The sequence below is a fragment of the Trichomonas vaginalis genome, chromosome II, assembly GCF_026262505.1.
Source record: "Trichomonas vaginalis G3 chromosome II, whole genome shotgun sequence".
In the NCBI taxonomy this organism is placed as follows: domain Eukaryota; phylum Parabasalia; order Trichomonadida; family Trichomonadidae; genus Trichomonas; species Trichomonas vaginalis.
Window position 1 is genome coordinate 9962260 of NC_067204.1, and position 17452 is coordinate 9979711.

The following is a 17452-nucleotide window of genomic DNA, read 5'->3' on the forward strand; positions in this document are numbered from 1 at the left end:
TTTATCGTAAATGTTTTGTCATGATTTAATCGTATATGTTTTGTCATGATTTAATCGTATATGTTTTGTCATGATTTCATCGTAAATGTTTTGTCATGATTTAATCGTATATGTTTTGTCATGATTTAATCGTATATGTTTTGTCATGACTTCTTCATCGTAATGAGCGTAAATGTTTTGTCATGATTTCATCGTAAATGTTTTGTCATGATTTAATCGTATATGTTTTGTCATGATTTAATCGTATATGTTTTGTCATGATCTTCATCGTAATGAGCGTAATGTTTTGTCATGATTTCATCGTAAATGTTTTGTCATGATTTAATCGTATATGTTTTGTCATGACTTCTTCATCGTAATGAGCGTAAATGTTTTGTCATGATTTCATCGTAAATGTTTTGTCATGATTTAATCGTATATGTTTTGTCATGATTTAATCGTATATGTTTTGTCATGATTCTATCGTAATGAGCGTAAATGTTTTTGTCATGATTTCATCGTAAATGTTTTGTCATGATTTAATCGTATATGTTTTGTCATGATTTTCGTATATGTTTTGTCATGATTTAATCGTATATGTTTTGTCATGACTTCTTCATCGTAATGAGCGTAAATGTTTTGTCATGATTTCATCGTATATGTTTTGTCATGATTTAATCGTATATGTTTTGTCATGACTTCTTCATCGTAATGAGCGTAAATGTTTTGTCATGATTTCATCGTAAATGTTTTGTCATGATTTAATCGTATATGTTTTGTCATGATTTAATCGTATATGTTTTGTCATGACTTCTTCATCGTAATGAGCGTAAATGTTTTGTCATGATTTAATCGTATATGTTTTGTCATGATTTAATCGTATATGTTTTGTCATGACTTCTTCATCGTATGAGCGTAAATGTTTTGTCATGATTTCATCGTAAATGTTTGTCATGATTTAATCGTATATGTTTTGTCATGATTTAATCGTATATGTTTTGTCATGATTTAATCGTATATGTTTTGTCATGACTTCTTCATCGTAATGAGCGTAAATGTTTTGTCATGATTTCATCGTATATGTTTTGTCATGATTTAATCGTATATGTTTTGTCATGACTTCTTCATCGTAATGATAAATGTTTTGTCATGATTTCATGTAATGTTTGTCATGATTTAATCGTATATGTTTTGTCATGATTTAATCGTATATGTTTTGTCATGATTTAATCGTATATGTTTTGTCATGATTCTTCATCGTAATGAGCGTAAATGTTTTGTCATGATTTAATCGTATATGTTTTGTCATGATTTAATCGTATATGTTTTGTCATGACTTCTTCATCGTAATGAGCGTAAATGTTTTGTCATGATTTCATCGTAATGTTTTGTCATGATTTAATCGTATATGTTTTGTCATGATTTAATCGTATATGTTTTGTCATGACTTCTTCATCGTAATGAGCGTAAATGTTTTGTCATGATTTCATCGTAAATGTTTTGTCATGATTTAATCGTATATGTTTTGTCATGATTTAATCGTATATGTTTTGTCATGATTTAATCGTATATGTTTTGTCATGATTCTTCATCGTAATGAGCGTAATGTTTTGTCATGATTTAATCGTATATGTTTGTCATGATTTAATCGTATATGTTTTGTCATGACTTCTTCATCGTAATGAGCGTAAATGTTTTGTCATGATTTCATCGTAAATGTTTTGTCATGATTTAATCGTATATGTTTTGTCATGATTTAATCGTATATGTTTTGTCATGATTTAATCGTAAATGTTTTGTCATGATTTAATCGTATATGTTTTGTCATGATTTAATCGTATATGTTTTGTCATGACTTCTTCATCGTAATGAGCGTAAATGTTTTGTCATGATTTCATCGTAATGTTTTGTCATGATTTAATCGTATATGTTTTGTCATGATTTCATCGTATATGTTTTGTCATGATTTAATCGTATATGTTTTGTCATGATTCTATCGTATAAATGTTTTGTCATGATTTCATCGTAAATGTTTTGTCATGATTTAATCGTATATGTTTTGTCATGATTTAATCGTATATGTTTTGTCATGATTTAATCGTATATGTTTTGTCATGATTTAATCGTATATGTTTTGTCATGACTTCTTCATCGTAATGAGCGTAAATGTTTTGTCATGATTTAATCGTATATGTTTTGTCATGATTTAATCGTATATGTTTTGTCATGACTTCTTCATGTAATGAGCGTAAATGTTTTGTCATGATTTCATCGTAAATGTTTTGTCATGATTTAATCGTATATGTTTTGTCATGATTTAATCGTATATGTTTTGTCATGATTTAATCGTATATGTTTTGTCATGATTTAATCGTATATGTTTTGTCATGATTTAATCGTATATGTTTTGTCATGATTTAATCGTATATGTTTTGTCATGATTTAATCGTATATGTTTTGTCATGACTTTTCATCGTAATGAGCGTAAATGTTTTGTCATGATTTTCATCGTATATGTTTGTCATGATTTAATCGTATATGTTTTGTCATGATTTAATCGTATATGTTTTGTCATGACTTCTTCATCGTAATGAGCGTAAATGTTTTGTCATGATTTAATCGTATATGTTTTGTCATGATTTAATCGTATATGTTTTGTCATGATTTAATCGTATATGTTTTGTCATGATTTAATCGTATATGTTTTGTCATGACTTCTTCATCGTAATGAGCGTAAATGTTTTGTCATGATTTCATCGTAATGTTTTGTCATGATTTAATCGTATATGTTTTGTCATGATTTAATCGTATATGTTTTGTCATGATTTAATCGTATATGTTTTGTCATGACTTCTTCATCGTAATGAGCGTAAATGTTTTGTCATGATTTCATCGTATATGTTTTGTCATGATTTAATCGTATATGTTTTGTCATGATTTAATCGTATATGTTTTGTCATGACTTCTTCATCGTAATGAGCGTAAATGTTTTGTCATGATTTAATCGTATATGTTTTGTCATGACTTCTTCATCGTAATGAGCGTAAATGTTTTGTCATGATTTCATCGTAAATGTTTTGTCATGAAGAGAAGTAGAAAGCGAGACGGTTCTGCAAGAAGTTATATTTACGAAGCAAGTATGATATTAGAAGGTCGTGGAAAGAAAGAAACAGTGAATTATGAGGAAGTGCTTGAAAAATTCATGGAGTACATGGGAAGCAATATAACATACAACAAAGACATATACAGTGAGTTTAAGTACTACTGTGAACAGCATGAGATTGAAGTAATGAGTAAAGGAGACTTTGAAACGCTTATGAAACAGTAAGGAGGTCGTTCATGAGAACAGTGTTGAAATAGTTCACGAGAACAGTGAGGAGGTCATACATGAGAACAGTGATGAAATAGTTCACGAGAACAGTGAGGAGGTCATACATGAGAACAGTGATGAAATAGTTCATGAGAACAGTGAGGAGGTCATACATGAGAACAGTGATGAAATAGTTCATGAGAACAGTGAGGAGGTCATACATGAGAACAGTGATGAAATAGTTCATGAGAACAGTGAGGAGGTCGTTCATGAGAACAGTGTTGAAATAGTTCATGAGAACAGTGAGGAGGTCATACATGAGAACAGTGATGAAATAGTTCACGAGAACAGTGAGGAGGTCATACATGAGAACAGTGATGAAATAGTTCATGAGAACAGTGAGGAGGTCATACATGAGAACAGTGATGAAATAGTTCATGAGAACAGTGAGGAGGTCATACATGAGAACAGTGATGAAATAGTTCATGAGAACAGTGAGGAGGTCATACATGAGAACAGTGATGAAATAGTTCATGAGAACAGTGAGGAGGTCATACATGAGAAAGTGATGAAATAGTTCATGAGAACAGTGAGGAGGTCATACATGAGAACAGTGATGAAATAGTTCACGAGAACAGTGAGGAGGTCATACATGAGAACAGTGATGAAATAGTTCACGAGAACAGTGAGGAGGTCATACATGAGAACAGTGATGAAATAGTTCATGAGAACAGTGAGGAGGTCGTTCATGAGAACAGTGTTGAAATAGTTCACGAGAACAGTGAGGAGGTCATACATGAGAACAGTGATGAAATAGTTCATGAGAACAGTGAGGAGGTCATACATGAGAACAGTGATGAAATAGTTCATGAGAACAGTGAGGAGGTCATACATGAGAACAGTGATGAAATAGTTCATGAGAACAGTGAGGTCATACATGAGAACAGTGATGAAATAGTTCATGAGAACAGTGAGGAGGTCATACATGAGAACAGTGATGAAATAGTTCACGAGAACAGTGAGGAGGTCATACATGAGAACAGTGATGAAATAGTTCACGAGAACAGTGAGGAGGTCATACATGAGAACAGTGATGAAATAGTTCATGAGAACAGTGAGGAGGTCATACATGAGAACAGTGATGAAATAGTTCACGAGAACAGTGAGGAGGTCATACATGAGAACAGTGATGAAATAGTTCACGAGAACAGTGAGGAGGTCATACATGAGAACAGTGATGAAATAGTTCACGAGAACAGTGAGGAGGTCATACATGAGAACAGTGATGAAATAGTTCACGAGAAAGTGAGGAGGTCATACATGAGAACAGTGATGAAATAGTTCACGAGAACAGTGAGGAGGTCATACATGAGAAAGTGATGAAATAGTTCATGAGAACAGTGAGGAGGTCATACATGAGAACAGTGATGAAATAGTTCACGAGAACAGTGAGGAGGTCATACATGAGAACAGTGATGAAATAGTTCACGAGAACAGTGAGGAGGTCATACATGAGAACAGTGATGAAATAGTTCACGAGAACAGTGAGGAGGTCATACATGAGAACAGTGATGAAATAGTTCACGAGAACAGTGAGGAGGTCATACATGAGAACAGTGATGAAATAGTTCACGAGAACAGTGAGGAGGTATACATGAGAACAGTGATGAAATAGTTCATGAGAACAGTGAGGAGGTCATACATGAGAACAGTGATGAAATAGTTCACGAGAACAGTGAGGAGGTCATACATGAGAACAGTGATGAAATAGTTCATGAGAACAGTGAGGAGGTCATACATGAGAACAGTGATGAAATAGTTCACGAGAACAGTGAGGAGGTCATACATGAGAACAGTGATGAAATAGTTCATGAGAACAGTGAGGAGGTCATACATGAGAACAGTGATGAAATAGTTCATGAGAACAGTGAGGAGGTCATACATGAGAACAGTGATGAAATAGTTCATGAGAACAGTGAGGAGGTCATACATGAGAACAGTGAGGAGGTCATACATGAGAACAGTGATGAAATAGTTCATGAGAACAGTGAGGAGGTCGTTCATGAGAACAGTGTTGAAATAGTTCATGAGAACAGTGAGGAGGTCATACATGAGAACAGTGATGAAATAGTTCATGAGAACAGTGAGGAGGTCGTTCATGAGAACAGTGATGAAATAGTTCACGAGAACAGTGAGGAGGTCATACATGAGAACAGTGATGAAATAGTTCACGAGAACAGTGAGGAGGTCATACATGAGAACAGTGATGAAATAGTTCACGAGAACAGTGAGGAGGTCATACATGAGAACAGTGATGAAATAGTTCATGAGAACAGTGAGGAGGTCATACATGAGAAGTGATGAAATAGTTCACGAGAACAGTGAGGAGGTCATACATGAGAACAGTGATGAATAGTTCATGAGAACAGTGAGGAGGTCATACATGAGAACAGTGATGAAATAGTTCATGAGAACAGTGAGGAGGTCATACATGAGAACAGTGATGAAATAGTTCATGAGAACAGTGAGGAGGTCATACATGAGAACAGTGATGAAATAGTTCATGAGAACAGTGAGGAGGTCATACATGAGAACAGTGATGAAATAGTTCATGAGAACAGTGAGGAGGTCATACATGAGAACAGTGTTGAAATAGTTCATGAGAACAGTGAGGAGGTCATACATGAGAACAGTGATGAAATAGTTCACGAGAACAGTGAGAGGTCATACATGAGAACAGTGATGAAATAGTTCATGAGAACAGTGAGGAGGTCATACATGAGAACAGTGATGAAATAGTTCATGATGTCGTTCGTGAAGAAGCCATTGCAACAAAGATGAGATAAAGGATTTCATAGAACTTAACAAGGAGGAGTTTAAAGAAGGCTATGAAGTGAAAAGATGTGAAGAAGATTTCTTGGCGTATTTGAAGAAAAAGAGACTAAAGCCAATGGCTCAAAATAAGTTTCAATCGATGTTTGAAAAGAAACGTTTGAGCTATGGTGGTGTAAGAAGCACATATTACTTTGTTAAGAAGTGAGGACATTTATTGTTGTCGTTAGTGTTGGAGTTTGTGTTTGTTGTTAGTGTTGAAGTTAGTACTTGAGTTAGTGTTGGAGTTTGTGTTTGTTGTTAGTGTTTGTCATTTGTGCTGAGGTTAGTACTTGAGTTAGTGTTGGAGTTTGTGTTTGTTGTTAGTGTTTGTCATTTGTGCTGAGGTTAGTACTTGAGTTAGTGTTGGAGTTTGTGTTTGTTGTTAGTGAGAGAATAAATTAAATCATGAACTTTGCCATGTTCTCTGTCCCTAGTAGTTTTCATTAAGTTCTGGAAATAATGAAAGTCATAAACTTTGCCATGGTCTCTGTCCCTAGTAGTTTTCATTATCTCACAGAGTTAATGAAAGTCATACTTTCTATCAGATGAAGCATGCAGATGAACATAACGAAAGTTAGTGAGTTTGCCACGAGTTATGAATAAAATATTGGAATATTAGATGAGATAGCTGATGAAACAGATGAAGATAAATTAAATCTTGGACTTTGCCACACTCTGTCCCTAGTTCCTCAAAAATCCTTGACAACGTTGCTTAGAAATTTTGGTTCAAAACCTCATCTGATTTTAATCTGTTATGCTACCTGTTAAGTTTCGCGAGATTATAAATGTCATGGAGTTATATAAAAAGGATGGACAGCTAGGGACACTGGAAGTACTTGTAAGGCTATCTGTTAAGATTGCATGAAATACTAAAAAGTCATGAAATCCATTATCGCTGTGCTAGCTTCACCTTAGAGTAAAATGACAAATAAAGTCACTGAAGCAATGAAACAAAAGTTTTTGGTAGAATACATTAAATCAGGAATTATTCCAGAAGGTTTTTACATTCATACTATGAAGGATGGTAGAGTTCAGTTTAGAAAGATAAAGCAACCATTAGATAAAGAAGGAATTTTGAGAAAGATTAAACTTCATGAGGACAACATTGCTGAACTTAAGAAGAAGTTAGAAGAGTTGGAGAAAGGAAGAGAGTTATAAAGCAATGAATTCAACAGGGTGAAAAAACAGGTGAAAAAAGAGGTGAGATCTCACCACTTCACCTAAATTTATTTTTGTGCTATGTTTTCATACGTGTGAGGGTGGTGATATCATTTATTTTTTATTTTATTTTTTAAAATTATTTTTATTTTATTTGGATGTAATGACAGAACAAAAGCAACTCATACAAATCAAAACATATAACAAACATATATTTAAACATTTATTCTTCCTTCCTGAGCATAACATGTTCTTTCAAATACATCCGAGACCAGTTGACTTTTCATTGACTGTGTATAAAGATAGAAATAGTTATATCATTAAACCATACGATGACGAAGGTAAGTTATGTAAATTGTACGTTAAGAAGTTAGAGAAAGTTTATGGCTTCAAGTATGACTACAATAGGGTTAACACTGATGATGAAGATATTGAGGAAAATTTATGAGAACATTAGTGAAGTTGTTAGTGAGAACGATAGTGAGGTGAAATTGTTGGCGGCTTTGTAAATATTTAAGGTTAAGTTAGTTTTTGCGTTCATGTTGTAAAATATACGTTAACGGTTTTGTAAAGTGTCAAATTCACAAGTATTGGGTAAGGTGGAACGCAGTGCCACCATACCCAAGACTTGTATACTAACTGCAGAAACATGGAAGAACTCAACCCTTTAGTAGGAGTTAGTATCATGTAATTGGGTACCAAGGGTCTACGCCCCTTAGTACTCAAATTACTAGAATCTGCAAAAAACCGTTTGACACGTAAAATATTTTGACATTTACAAAAATAAAAAAATAATTTTTAAAAAATAAACTTAAAAATTAACGTTCAAATTTTTGACACTTCACAAAATAAAAAAATAATTTTTAAAAAATAAACTTAAAAATTAACGTTAAAATTTTTTATTTATTTTTTTATCATAGATTTTAACACCCAGAGTAAAAATAAACTTAAAAATAAATTAACTCAAAAATTTTTTAATTTCTGTATATACTAAATTTTTCATAAATGATAAAATTAATTTAGAGGGCTCTTTGAGCCCATCTCGCCGCTAAGCGGCTTAGGGTAGATCTAACCCAATATCTAACCTCATTTCTAACCTCGCCGCTTAGTGGCTCAGACCCTTTGGGTCTTTTCTAACCTTGTGAATTTTCAACAGTAAATATGCTGGCATGATTCGGGGATGTCATCATCAGTGTCATCTACATACGTTAAAGATTCATACCATAAACGAGCTTCACGGGAGATGAGGAGTAATGAAACGATAATTAATAATTTATTAGTAAAATTCATTTTATATAAAAATAAAATTTTATATCTAATCTGATTTTTCGAATTCTTCTAACTTCTTCTTCAGTTCTGCTATATTATCTTCATATAATTTAATCTTTCTTAATATTCCATCTTTATTTAATGGCTGCTTAATTTTTCTAAATTGAACTCTACCATCTTTCATTTGATGAACATAAAAACCTTCTGGAATAGTTCCTGATTTAATGTATTCAACTAAAAATTTTTGTTTTGTTGCTTCAGTAATTTTAGTACTCATTTTATTAAAAGTAAAAAATAAAAAATATTTTTAAAATTAACTTTATTTTTTATGAGGACTCTCTGAGTCCATCTGAGCTGCTTAGCGGCTTTGTCGTCTTTTCCTTAATTCCTGCGGATCAACTAGGTCGGTTGAAGGTCTATTACTTTCTTTATAGTGTTTATAAAGTTTATAAGCCGCCATATGATAAGGATAATTAAACCATAAATACGCTTTACCTAAAGTTTCAATCGATTATATAAATCATTATTGTTAGGCGTTTCAGGTGGTGCAGGGTATTCGAGAACATCTCTAACCATTTAATTACTTTAAAACTCTTGGTTTCTTTTTAGTTTTTAACAGTTTCTTTGCTTTTGTGATTTTAGCTAAAATATATCTTCGATCGTAATGGAACCAATTCGAACCTCCTGTTTTAGGGTCAAAAGGTCTTCCATAACCGCCAGGGTCATATGGTGCGACCGCAGTTACTGACGCTGGTGCTGAATTAATCGGCGGCGCCTCAACTGGTGGATATTCTGGCTGTTTCTCCTTTTCTTTAAGTGAATTTAATTTAAACTCTTCGCCATTCAACTGACCTTTAAAATCTTTTAGCTGCTTAGATATTTCATTATCTTCACCTAAAAGATTTTGCGACTGATCAGCGACCCAGTTACCTAATTTCTTTAACTTTTCAGATTTCAATTTTCTGGCAGCAGCTCCCACAAGCATTCCAGCATTATTTTTTAAAGCTTTTGATACAGCTCCACCAGTTAAACCGTCAATAGCTTTATAACCTCCATACAAAGCTGATAGTGTTGAAAATACCATTTAATGCTTATTAAAATCATTTCTCATAATGATTAACTCATAAAATTTTTCATCGGAGCTAAACGTTAATGAAACTCTGACTTTTTCACCACTGAACATCTTTATTAGTTCATTAATTCTATCAATTATATTAGCACATTTACTTACATCATCAATGATAGTAATATCATCACAAATTATTTTTACATTTAACGACGTCATTTATTACAAATTAATTTCTTCTATTCTTTAAATAATTAACTGCGGGCGTACTACGTGGGAGTGGGTCGTGGCGCCTTATGCGCTGGCTAATTGCTTGAAACAGTGTAGATTTTTTCAGACCTGTTGGAATAATATCAGCCACGGCAGTTTGATTAATCGGTGTTCTATATAAATTTCAGTATAAATATGGTCCAGCTACCGCACCTGCAGCTAATAAAAGACCTACAGGAATTACAATTCTATTATAGTTCCGCGGTTTAGGGTCTTCATCAAAACTAGCCCATGCGCTTTCAGTCGTTGAACTCATTTATATATAATTAAATTTTAATAAGCGATTAATATGAGTTCGATAATAATGCTATCTTTTCTGTCATCAGGAAGGACAATATCTTTTAGGCTCGATGGTTCAACTAATTTTATATTAAATTTATTAACATAATTAGTTATTGAATAATGCTTCGGTGGAGAATATAAGCAGTTCGTTAAACATAAAATTGAATCTTCTGCGAACTCACTTATACTCGATTTAATGATTGCGCTTCTCTGGACCAAACGCTGTGAAAAGAAATTGAAGTTAATAAATTACCTTCTGCCCTCACGGCTATTGATTTTGGTAAATATTCTAAAAGGTCGATTAATGCTATTTCTTTTGCTCCAAAAAGAGCCATTTTCTTAAAACATTCTTCATCATTGATTCCTGTAATAGCTCTAAAATTATTATTCGTGTATATATTTTCAATCTCATCACCGACAGCACCATCTTTTAAATCAAATATGAAACCAGCTTTTGAATTTGAATTAACACGAAATTCTATTGAATTAGTTTCAAAACTATAAAACATATCAACTTCATTAGGTTGAGGATATCCGGCACCTTTTAACTGTTCAATAAGAACCGATTTAATCTTTGTATTAAATGCTATCATATCATCTCCTGTGTCTAAATCTATAAATCTGTAAATCATATTGATGATTATCTCTTATTATTCCAAAGTTATATAATTCAATGGTTCGTCCTGCAGGAATGGTTTTTATCTGTCTTATTTCAATTGCTTTTTCGCCAGTGTTATAATCAACCCAGTGTTTAGGGTATTCATAAATGTATTCACCATTGATTATTTTAAACGGTTGTGAAAATATGTGCTCATAATAGATTTTAATACTTTTATCATTAAGACTGGGAACGGTATTAACAAAATTTCTGACTTGCATTTTTAATTATAATAAAATGAAACATTTATTTGAAGAAGTAGATGAAAAAATGAATGAAAAATCTGATAAACTCAATAGTTCATTAATTCTTCCCTTCAGTAAGGATTATCAGTTCTGTTCAAACGGTGTGTATTTCTATTGTGGAAAAATGGGTTCGGGAAAGACTTTTAATTTAATTCGTCATATTTTAATTACTGAACGTTTAGGTCAAGATTCATATTATGACCAAATCATTATATCAGCAACTTCAGATTCAATGGATTCAACAGCGAAAACGTTTATGGGTAAAGTTCAGGCATCAGTAATTAAAGTTCCAGATAGCGAATTAATTTCTTTTCTTCAACAATATATAAGAAGAAAGAAGAAATATTATGCAATAGTTGAATTTATACAATCAGGAATGCAAAAGACCTCGGAAGAAATGGAAAGAATTATTGATAAACATCATTTGAGACAGCAGGATGGTACGTATGATATGAAACGATTGACAAACTACATTCTCTCGAAACTTTCAAAATATCCTTTTAAAAAATATCCATCAAACACTTTATTAGTTTGTGATGATTTCGCTGGTAAAGGTTTAGTTTCAAAACCAGATTCACCATTAGTTAATTTAATTACTAAAGTCAGACATTACCACATGACTGTTGCAATACTTATGCAACGTGGAGGTTTTTAGCTTTAAACATAAACGTTTAATTACTGATTTTGTTATATTTCAAGGTTTCTCAAAATACGATATAGAATTAATTTGGAAGCAATCAGGTATAACATTACCTTTTGATGAAATCTGGGATGCTTATAAATCACTCATTTCACCACGTTCATATTTAGAAATTCATATAATGACTAATACAATTAATGTTAAAAATATACCTTGGGAAAGACCAACATTATTTTAAAGCTTTATTTTTAGATGAGGTGTTGTGAATAGATTCCATCCATCTCTATCACCATTTCTGTTTATATTTTTGGTGTCATTCATGTCCACACTTTCTGGATCAGTTAGTTTTTGAGGATAAAGATTAGAATAACTGTTTTTAATTGATGGTGCTTCACCTTTTAACGCATAAACTCTATTACTTTCTGCATATTTAATGTTTGAACCACCAGAACCATCATTTACGTAAATAGTAAATGGTTTATAATCGATGTTCATATTTCGACTTCTGCCTTTTGCTTTCTTATTTAACACCTCAACATCTTTATAAACTGCGCCCGTTTCAGTGAATTCAACAAGATTTTCATTTTCAAGTTTCACGTTTAAACCTTTATCAAAGATATTATTCATTTTTATAGTAATAAAAGGTTTTTATTCTTTAGAAAATGAGAAGTAAATCCATCTTAGCCGGTGCAGTGAATGTTCCTATTGAACCTACATCTAATGTTGATTCAAGAACGACAAATAATATTATAATCAAAAATTACAGCTCCGAAAACTTGAAAGATAAAGAGCCGGAGCTAAAATCCGTTAATTTAAACACAGCTTCAAACACAAATACTAACAGTGAAGTTAAGTTAGAATATCCACCTCCATTAGAACCAATCATATCGCGTGATGCTCAAGAAGAACTCAAAGGGTTCTCGGGCTCATTGAGCCCTAATCCTTATTCAACTATTCAAACTAATCCTTCAGATAACGTAGACCATTACCTCCTTAATTTATACCAAACAATATTACTCAAAGACGATAAGAAGCTTTTGGTAAATCTTATTAGTAAGAATCAAATAATTTTAACAAAGGAGGATTTAGAAAATGTTATATCAAGAATAACAGGGAAACAGTGCGTTATTGATTATCTTGACCCTGAAATTGAATGTTGCGGTCAGATGCCGGTATTTATGAAAATCGGTAGTATTAGAATAATTTAAACACCAGGAACTACAGGAGTTGAGTTTAAGTATAAATATTCGAATGAATATACAAAACTTTCAACAGAATATAAACTTTGCTTGAAATATGTTTTAACGAATTAATTTAAATTTATATTTTTATCCCTGGTTCATCATCTAGTCCATTAGCTCTTATATTAGACCAAAAATCAACTTCTATAGTCATTTGAACAGGAGCTTTAATTTCAATTAGTTCGCCTTGAAAATCAACTAATCTAAATGTCATATCTTTTAAGTGGTGTGGTTGTATTCGAACCCATTTTCCTTCGTGTCTTAATAAAATCGGAAAATTAGGCATGAATACAGAATTAACGGCGTAACAGAACGATTTATATTCTATAACAGAATTTTTATTATTAACTCCTGAAATTCCTGTTACATTACTTATTTTTGATTCAACATATAAACAGTTTCCATAACAGATGTAGGGCGCAGACTTCATTTCAATTATATATTTTTGATTTTCAATAGAAGATTTCAACGGTAATTCTTGATGATAAGCACCTAGTAATAAACGTGCTCGATGAGTCATATCAGTAATTTTAAATTCTTTTTCGGAACTGAATTTTATAGTTCCTGAATCAGTTAATTCACAGTTAAGGGCTCCGTTAAATTTTTCATCAATGAGATCCTGAATCTTTTTCTCTAACGTATCAATATCATATTTATTTCTTGCTTTAAAATGAATTTCAGTACTAATACCATCAATTTCAAATGTAATGAAATCGTTAGTGTCTGTTATAACAAATGAAGCGATAGTGCTAAAATCAAGAACTCTGAAAGCTAGTGGTTCATTCTGAAGACCAAGGTTAGTTTGTAATTTTAATGTCCCGTAATCATTAGGATCAGTACTTTGCAAATAGAACAACATTTTTATTCTAATTAAAAATATGAGTATATCCGCATATTCTTATGAAGCTGATAGGGCGAAAAGATTAATTTTTGGTTCATACACGTTTTCATTTGATGATGAGCATTTAATAATCACTGATGGAAAAACTGAACATTATATCTCATGGAAAGAATATGAAAAATTTATTCCAATATTAACGCCATGTACAATGCCTTTCATAAAGGACGGTGAAATTATTGAAAAAGATAACACAACAGTATATAGGTCTGTTTATGAAGCATTAGAATATATGTTGAATTATAATCCCGAAAGATTTGACCCAAGCACTACGCCATGTGCAATGCCCTTTATTAAGGATGGTGAAATCGTAAGAGTTCCGAATTCAACGGTTTATACAGCTGTTCAAAACAGTTTACAAAACATTTTAGCGAATATCTTTAATTCAGAAACTACAGAAATAAAATTACCGTATATAACAGATGCTAAAGAAATTAAATCAAGAATTACAACATTATTTACGTTACTTAATGATTTAATGACTTATATAATTAATACTCCCCAGCCGACTACGGCATTTGATCCAAATTCGACGGTTTGCAGTGTACCTTTCATTAATGACAGTTCAGTAATTGAATTAAGGGATTCGACAGTAAATGAATCATTAAAGGCTTCATTAATGAAAATCATTGATTTTAACTCATTCATGAATACATATAATTCATTCATTAATGTTTCATACACTTCTAAAGAAGGTGAGCCAAAAACTATTGATAAAGCGGTGTATGAAATCAAAGCATCAATGACGAAATTGAATTCGTTAACTTTTGATGGTGATAGTTCCGTTAACAGCATGACATCAGGAAAAACGATTTTAACGAAAGAATATTTAAAATCTCATGTTAGTGAGTTCGTTGAAATTGAAAAAGAAGGCGGAATTAAGTTCGATCCACTGGGTTTCATTTTCGACTTAGCGAATGCGGGTGTTAGTTTCGCTGAATGGACAATATATAGAGTGAAATAAATGCAATATGGACGTTTTTGGGGTCAAAAGCGGGAATGGGTGAGCTTGTAGAATGCTGCAAGAACATTAGGTGAAACGGGAAATTTTGTAGATGGTTTTAAAAGACTTGTTTCAAATGTTTTAACAAACACAAAGAAATTATTTTAGATATACCATACATAACGGACAGATTTTCGAACAGGTAGCAACAAACCCTCCGGTTTATGGCTGCGTTGATGATGGCTTAGAGACATAAAGCCTCGTAGCGGCGAGGGCGAAGCCACGAAGAAAGGAGAAACAGAGGATACGGGTCAGGTTATTCGAGACATTAAAAAACGTGTATCCCGAAGTTATTGATTTATTTAGAGGTGTTAATGATTCGATTTCAAATCATTCTATAACCCTTGATGAAGAGAATAAATTAACAGATTATATATTCGTCATTATTGCAGAACTAATGAAGAGAATAAATGAAAAAGGATAAGCTGATATCATTAATGTAGTGATGTAATGATGAAAAGAAATTTTGACTCATTATTTACAGAACCGAAAACAGAATATAGTCTTTATGACGTAATTACTGAATTAATGAAAAAGATTAATGATAATAAGAGTTCTGGCGGAAGAGTTGAATTAGAGGTGAATGATGTTAATGAGAAATTAGATAATAAAGCAGATAAAAACCATGTTCATTATATAAGTTCAGATGAACAGATTATAACGGATTATCATGGATATTTAACACAGGATGAAGAAGTGAAGACGGAAGATGTTAATGAAAGAAGATATAAATTCATTCGTGCTGAAAGTTATGACATACGCTGTACTGTACAGTATGACACAGGTAAAGCACCAGAAGCATTTGGTTATAACGATGAAATTTATGCCTCTAGTTTCTTTGTTAACGGTGTATTAGTTGAACCAAGATTTATGTTGAGAGTTAAGGCAAAAATAACCGTTGAAGATGCTATTAAAAGTAAAGCTGACAAAGATGAACTTGACGCAACGAACAAAGTTTTGAAATCTCATAAACACAATATCTCCGATATAAATGAACTTCAAGCTACATTAAATAGTAAAGCAGACAAGAACCATACACATGAATCCTTCACTACTGTTAGAGCAGACGACATAATATTGAACTATACCCTTGGTTCAAGTGCACCTTTAGAGAATCCAAGTACATGCGTAAAAGATACACTAAACTCCTTAAATAACAAATGTATAAATATCGAAGGTCATGTCAGAAACTTTGAAACATATGAACTACCAGCAATGTTAGATAAAAAAGCAGATATAGAACATACACATAACTCCTTCTCAACTGTTGCTATAGAAAGTATTGAAGGAACGGTTGGCGGAACTGGTGGGGATGCATTATATTATAAACCTCCTAACTTTCCACAAGGTTTAACATCGAATGAAAACATAACAACGAAGAAAGACATTAGCTGTAAAAATGTTTATGTCATGGATGATGAAAATAATGTTAAATTCACTGCTCAGGATTTATATGATAAGAAAGCAGACAAAACAGAGCTTCAAACATTAAAGACTGAAATACTTCAAACATTATATCCTATAGGCTCTATTTATACGTCAATGAACTCAACAAATCCCGCAACAGTTCTGGGTTTTGGTACATGGCAGCAGATTGTAGACAAATTCTTATACTGTGCTAACTCTTCAAAGCAAACAGGAGGTTCGAAGAAAATTACTGAAGCAAACTTACCTGCGCACACTCATACAGGAACTACAAACTTTTCTGGCGACCATAGCCACTCATTAAGAGACCACTCATTATACAACTCAGACTATAAAGCTGGCAATGACGTTTTATCTCCATCTTATAACAATTCAGCAAAAAAGACTTTTCGACCAACTGAACCAGGAGGTAATCATACACATACATTTACAACAAATCCAACAGGCTCGGGTGAAGATTATATGCCACCATTTATGACTGTATTCGCATGGTACCGTCTTGAATAAAATCTTTATTTTTACATAAATGAGTTTAAAAGAAGTATTCGAATCATCACCGTGGAGGTCATTTAAAAAATTCTATGAAGCTGCAAAGAATGCGGGATTTAATGATAGAACAGAAATTAAGAGATTTTATGATGAAAATATAGTTCATCAGGTAAAAGTTAATCCTTACGATTATTACCTTCCCATTTACTCGAAAACCCATGATGCATATCAATTTGATACACTCGTTCAGAGTAAGAAAGGAAGAAAGCCACCATTTTTGATTTTCATTAATGTTAATACACGTAAAGCTTTTGCGTATATAATGAAAAATAAAGGAACAAAAGAAGTTTTAAGAGTTTTGCAGACGTTTGTGGCAGAACATCATCCCACTTCATTAACTTCAGACCAGGATTCAGCATACCTCAGTAATGAAATTACAGAATTTTTGATTAAACATAACGTTACTCATTACACGACTGAAGACCATAACCATAATATTTTAGGTATCATTAATCGTTTCATTCGAACGCTAAGAGATTTAAATAAAGAAAGAGATTTTACGGAGGAATCAATGAATAAAGTCATTAATGCTTATAATAAGTCCACCCATAACAGCACAGGATTTAAACCAAACGAAATGACTTC

General features: G+C 32.5%; 12 protein-coding genes and 1 pseudogene across 13 annotated transcripts, besides 1 other annotated feature; 4 read left to right on the plus strand and 9 right to left on the minus strand.

Annotated features, from left to right (window-relative positions):
- Nucleotides 1-3293: 3293 nt before the first annotated feature.
- On the minus strand, nucleotides 3294-3800 carry TVAGG3_0517400 (uncharacterized protein; the record flags this gene model as incomplete). The annotated part of the gene is made up of 1 exon (XM_051237121.1): nucleotides 3294-3800. The coding sequence occupies one exon, from the start codon at nucleotides 3798-3800 to the stop codon at nucleotides 3294-3296; it is 507 nt and encodes a 168-aa protein (XP_051094945.1).
- Nucleotides 3801-3820: 20 nt separating this feature from the next.
- On the minus strand, nucleotides 3821-4564 carry TVAGG3_0517410 (uncharacterized protein; the record flags this gene model as incomplete). Its single annotated transcript, XM_051237122.1, has 1 exon — nucleotides 3821-4564. One exon carries the CDS (start codon nucleotides 4562-4564, stop codon nucleotides 3821-3823), a length of 744 nt encoding a protein of 247 aa, XP_051094946.1.
- A 67-nt stretch (nucleotides 4565-4631) lies between these two features.
- Nucleotides 4632-4898, minus strand: TVAGG3_0517420 (uncharacterized protein; the record flags this gene model as incomplete). Its single annotated transcript, XM_051237123.1, has 1 exon — nucleotides 4632-4898. One exon carries the CDS (start codon nucleotides 4896-4898, stop codon nucleotides 4632-4634), a length of 267 nt encoding a protein of 88 aa, XP_051094947.1.
- Nucleotides 4899-4918: 20 nt separating this feature from the next.
- TVAGG3_0517430 (uncharacterized protein) lies at nucleotides 4919-5641 on the minus strand (the record flags this gene model as incomplete). The annotated part of the gene is made up of 1 exon (XM_051237124.1): nucleotides 4919-5641. One exon carries the CDS (start codon nucleotides 5639-5641, stop codon nucleotides 4919-4921), a length of 723 nt encoding a protein of 240 aa, XP_051094948.1.
- Nucleotides 5642-5659: 18 nt separating this feature from the next.
- Nucleotides 5660-5974, minus strand: TVAGG3_0517440 (uncharacterized protein; the record flags this gene model as incomplete). The annotated part of the gene is made up of 1 exon (XM_051237125.1): nucleotides 5660-5974. One exon carries the CDS (start codon nucleotides 5972-5974, stop codon nucleotides 5660-5662), a length of 315 nt encoding a protein of 104 aa, XP_051094949.1.
- Nucleotides 5975-7084: 1110 nt separating this feature from the next.
- Nucleotides 7085-7300, plus strand: TVAGG3_0517450 (uncharacterized protein; the record flags this gene model as incomplete). The annotated part of the gene is made up of 1 exon (XM_051237126.1): nucleotides 7085-7300. A coding segment is annotated over one exon (216 nt), but the record flags the coding sequence as incomplete, so codon positions are not given.
- Nucleotides 7301-8636: 1336 nt separating this feature from the next.
- TVAGG3_0517460 (uncharacterized protein) lies at nucleotides 8637-8867 on the minus strand (the record flags this gene model as incomplete). Its single annotated transcript, XM_001290564.1, has 1 exon — nucleotides 8637-8867. One exon carries the CDS (start codon nucleotides 8865-8867, stop codon nucleotides 8637-8639), a length of 231 nt encoding a protein of 76 aa, XP_001290565.1.
- Nucleotides 8868-9170: 303 nt separating this feature from the next.
- TVAGG3_0517470 (protein of unknown function, DUF4107 family) lies at nucleotides 9171-9674 on the minus strand (the record flags this gene model as incomplete). The annotated part of the gene is made up of 1 exon (XM_051237127.1): nucleotides 9171-9674. One exon carries the CDS (start codon nucleotides 9672-9674, stop codon nucleotides 9171-9173), a length of 504 nt encoding a protein of 167 aa, XP_051094951.1.
- Nucleotides 9675-10202: 528 nt separating this feature from the next.
- Nucleotides 10203-17452: part of a mobile genetic element that runs on past the window's edge.
- On the plus strand, nucleotides 11029-11414 carry TVAGG3_0517490 (uncharacterized protein; the record flags this gene model as incomplete). Its single annotated transcript, XM_051237128.1, has 1 exon — nucleotides 11029-11414. A coding segment is annotated over one exon (386 nt), but the record flags the coding sequence as incomplete, so codon positions are not given.
- TVAGG3_0517500 (uncharacterized protein) lies at nucleotides 11986-12378 on the minus strand (the record flags this gene model as incomplete). The annotated part of the gene is made up of 1 exon (XM_051237129.1): nucleotides 11986-12378. One exon carries the CDS (start codon nucleotides 12376-12378, stop codon nucleotides 11986-11988), a length of 393 nt encoding a protein of 130 aa, XP_051094953.1.
- On the minus strand, nucleotides 13083-13851 carry TVAGG3_0517510 (uncharacterized protein; the record flags this gene model as incomplete). Its single annotated transcript, XM_051237130.1, has 1 exon — nucleotides 13083-13851. A coding segment is annotated over one exon (769 nt), but the record flags the coding sequence as incomplete, so codon positions are not given.
- Nucleotides 14890-16070, plus strand: TVAGG3_0517520 (annotated as a pseudogene). Its single transcript has one exon. A coding segment is annotated over exon 1 (1181 nt).
- On the plus strand, nucleotides 16109-16825 carry TVAGG3_0517530 (phage tail repeat-like family; the record flags this gene model as incomplete). Its single annotated transcript, XM_051237131.1, has 1 exon — nucleotides 16109-16825. One exon carries the CDS (start codon nucleotides 16109-16111, stop codon nucleotides 16823-16825), a length of 717 nt encoding a protein of 238 aa, XP_051094955.1.